The 3,544-nt window shown below is 56.4% G+C and overlaps 1 protein-coding gene across 1 annotated transcript in view; it reads left to right on the forward strand.

The window, feature by feature from the left end:
- UBAP2L (ubiquitin associated protein 2-like) overlaps positions 1 to 3,530 on the forward strand; it is a gene marked incomplete at its 3' end in the record, with an annotated part of 24,385 nt that extends 20,855 nt beyond the window's left edge. The window contains exons 23-27 of the mRNA XM_010133476.1: positions 1 to 56; positions 1,560 to 1,777; positions 1,866 to 1,971; positions 3,039 to 3,106; positions 3,429 to 3,530. The exon at positions 1 to 56 is cut by the window's left edge and continues 14 nt beyond it. Coding sequence (XP_010131778.1) covers positions 1 to 56; positions 1,560 to 1,777; positions 1,866 to 1,971; positions 3,039 to 3,106; positions 3,429 to 3,530 — 550 coding nt within the window. The remainder of the gene's footprint in view (positions 57 to 1,559; positions 1,778 to 1,865; positions 1,972 to 3,038; positions 3,107 to 3,428) is intronic.
- Between the last annotated feature and the right edge of the window lie 14 nt (positions 3,531 to 3,544).

A 3,544-nucleotide genomic window follows, 5' to 3' on the forward strand; every position in this document is an offset into this window, starting at 1 on the left:
CGCCACCACCCCACTGACTGGAAGATATGGCAGCCTGAGCAGCAATCCATACTCTGGTAGGGAAAAAGACTGCTCTGGCTGTGTGACCCCATCAGGGGTTCATGCTGCTGCTCACTGGTTTCCTGTGCCGTTGCGTGCTGGAGCTACGTCTGCACCAGCCTCCTGCACCGCCTTTGGTCTGGAGCGTTTCTCAGCAGCTAAATTCTTGACTTCCCTTTGATCGTCTGGTCATGTCAAGGCGTGTTACCATGAAGATGTGGCAAGTAGGAGTTGATGCAGCTGTTGGAAAGGGAGTGAGGAAGGGCTGAAAGAATCTGAGGTGTAAAACTGGAGAATGCTTTTCAGGTAGTGGTGGGGCAGGGTTTAAGCAGAGCTTCGCAGCACTTAAAATAAAAATATAAAGAACATCTGGAGAAAAACTGGAGAAATTAGGGTTTTTATCCACATGACTGATGGAGAAGGAAAACGGGCCCTGTCACATTCAACCCACGTGCCTGCTGGGTGGCTAATCTCTCGCTGACCTTGGTAGGCGTGTTTATTCACACCGCGGATTTGCGGTGGGCAGTTGTGCTGACCTTTCACAAGCTTTTGGGGTTGTATGGATCACTCTTCTTCCAGCACCACTTCTCTCCTGCTTCAGCAGAAACTTGTGTGTGTGGAAGTGCTTTTGCCCAGCACACTGAGGCTGCAGTCCCACGCTCAGAGTGCAGCACTGCTGTGCGCGTAACTTGCCAAGTCAGCATCGGTGATAATTAACACCAGTTTGTTAGACAGTTTGTGGCTGTCCTGGACTCACTTGTGAGCTGGGGCAGCCCTGAGAAATTCCCCAGCTTGCTGTGTGAGCTCCGAACAAGGGGAGTGTGGGTGTGGAGGAGCCAAGCAGTGCTCGCAAAGAGCAGCAAAAGGAGCCTCTCTCAGCCTGCAGCCAAGCCAGACTGGGAAGAGAGGAAGCAGTATGTCCAAGCCTGGTTCTGTGAGCTGCTGGGTGCTCCGCAGCAGAGCTTGATCCAGTGTCACCAGCGAGAGAGGGGGAAGAGCTGTAAAAAGGGGCCATTCAGGCATCCTCAGCTGCAGGGTGTTTGACTCTCCAGTGATGAGCTGCTTGCTGGTGGGACAGGGCCCCAGGCAGCTGCCCTGGCCTCGGCTCTGGCGCTGCGGAGAGGCGAGTTGTGCTCAGGCCTGCTGCCGGTGCATGGAGAGGGCTGTGGGAGAGCTCCGGCACCTCGGCACTCTTTCTGCACAGGCGGCCAGCGGCAGGCTTATCCAGTGCTGGATCATGGGCTGGTGTCGGGTGGTGCAGCACCATAGCTTAGCCGCTGTGGGTTTTCCTTCCACTCTGACGTCCTCCTCTTGAGGATGAGGAGAGCAGTTAACAGCTCAGCCTTATCAGTGTGCAAGAGTCTGAGGGCTTGCGAGGGCCAAGGTCCTTTGTCACTGTAGGAGAGGAGTTGATTCAAGTGACTGTTGCTCAAAAGGCCGGGTCACCTTTGGGCTGAGCCAGAACGGGCCAGGGTTTGATACTCCTGTTCTTCAGCCTCCTTTTGTCTCCTCTGTTCCAGGTGACTTAACAAAATTTGGCCGAGGTGACGCCTCTTCCCCTGCTCCTGCAACGACCTTGGCCCAGCCTCAGCAGAGCCAGACGCAGACTCACCACACCACGCAGCAGACGTTCCTGAACCCCGCGCTGCCTCCTGGCTACAGTTACACCAGTCTGCCGTACTACACAGGGGTACCAGGGCTCCCCAGCACCTTCCAGTACGGGCCCGCCGTGTTCCCTGTGAGTTTCCCAGCAGCAGGGTGTGGGATTCAGGCAGCAGGGTGACAGAGCGAAGCCTCTCCTCACCCTGCTTCTCTCCTTTCTGTAGGTTGCTCCTACCTCTTCCAAGCAGCATGGTGTGAACGTCAGCGTCAACGCATCGGCAACCCCTTTCCAGCAGCCCAGCGGCTATGGCTCTCACGGATACAGCACCGGTAAGAGACCCCAAGGAGCAGGTACGGGCAGAGGCAGGGCCCGTTCACTACCTCACTGGCCGTGTGAGGGGACATAGCCAGTGTCGCTGGCTGTGACACTTACAGCCTGCAGCAGTAAGGGAGGAGAGCGGCCACGGTGCAACCTGCAGTCATTTGATTCTCCCTGAAAGGCCCAGGCCTGTTCTGCGCCTAGGCCTGGGTCGTCTTGGTGATCAACACAACAGTAACGATTCCAGACTTGAGCCTAGGAACGGGACTGCTGTGTCTGGCAGATGCTTTCTACAGAAGGGTCCTTCTTGAGTCAAAGAGGCAAGAAGGTTGTGAAGCTGCCACTTGTCTCGGTACTGGGTTTCCCTGGTTAACGTCTGGCTGACTTAGAGAGGGCCTGTGGTTAGGTCCTGCTTCCAGCCTTTAAAACCTGTTGTGCCTTTTTTCCCTGTACTGGAGCCCTTCAAGACACTGTTTTCTCTTTGTGAAGATCCTTCAGCTCTGTACCAGGTCTGTACCTGGTGCTGAGTCTTTCCACCCTCTTTCATTTCATCGCTTTTTCCAGGCCTTCAATGATTGCTGAGGCTTTCCGCTGTACCACCGCCCTCTAGAAAGAGCCAGCGTAGACAGCGGCTGTGCTCCAGTGTGGCCAGTCTCTGCACCAGCTGCCTAGCAGCAGCTGAGTCACCTTTACATGTAGCTGCCTCTTGCATCCGGGGAGCTCTTAAGCCATTGTTGCTGCTGTGTCATGCTGGGATTTTGTTTTCCTTAGCTGTCTGCTGCATCCCCTAGCTCTTCTCAGAGCTGCTGTTTCCTGGGCTCTCCAAGAATGCGTATTTCTCTGCGTGGCTGCAGGCCCCTAAATCTGCTTCTGGACGCATTCAGAAACGGCTCATGTGCAGAGCAGAAGAACTGACGCTCATACAAGCCCTTTGCAGCGTGGTCGTGACAAGACCCTGCTCCCGAGGACGGTGTCTGCCTCCAAACCCTTCCTGGCTGCCGGGCCACTAGAGCTCTCCAGTACCTGCTTTAGCAGCACAGCTGCTGCCTAACACTTGCTCGCCGTTCCTTCTCCCCAGGTGTATCTGTGACATCCAGTAACACAGGAGTGCCAGACATCTCGGGCTCTGTCTACTCCAAAACTCAGGTTAGTGTCTGGTTTCTGCTGCAGGAAGGTGCCGTTTTGCTGAGGAGCAGAAGCCCAGCTCTGAGACAGCCTTCCCGGGCAATGAGGTCTCTTCCCCTCGGAGCAGCCAGCCAGGGAGAAGGGAAATACCTGACCTTTCCCAGCCTAGAGCAGTTCTAAGGCTAAAGAGAGCCCCAGGCAGAGAGCCTGTCTGTTCTCGGCACCCCGCGCTGCCTCCTGGGCCCGTGATTCGAGGAGCTGGGAAGGGGCTCGCTGCAGCTGGGGGAGGGGGAGCACTGCCCACCTCCCACCCCTTACTCTGCTGTTGGCATCTCCTCCTCAGCAATCCTTCGAGAAGCAGGGATTTCACACTGGAACCCCAGCGGCCTCCTTCAACCTGCCTTCGGCACTGGGCAGCGGCGGCCCCCTGAACCCTCCCACCGCGGCTGCCGCCACACC

The sequence above is a fragment of the Buceros rhinoceros genome, unplaced genomic scaffold (assembly GCF_000710305.1).
Source record: "Buceros rhinoceros silvestris isolate BGI_N320 unplaced genomic scaffold, ASM71030v1 scaffold29223, whole genome shotgun sequence".
NCBI classification, from domain to species: Eukaryota; Metazoa; Chordata; class Aves; order Bucerotiformes; family Bucerotidae; genus Buceros; species Buceros rhinoceros.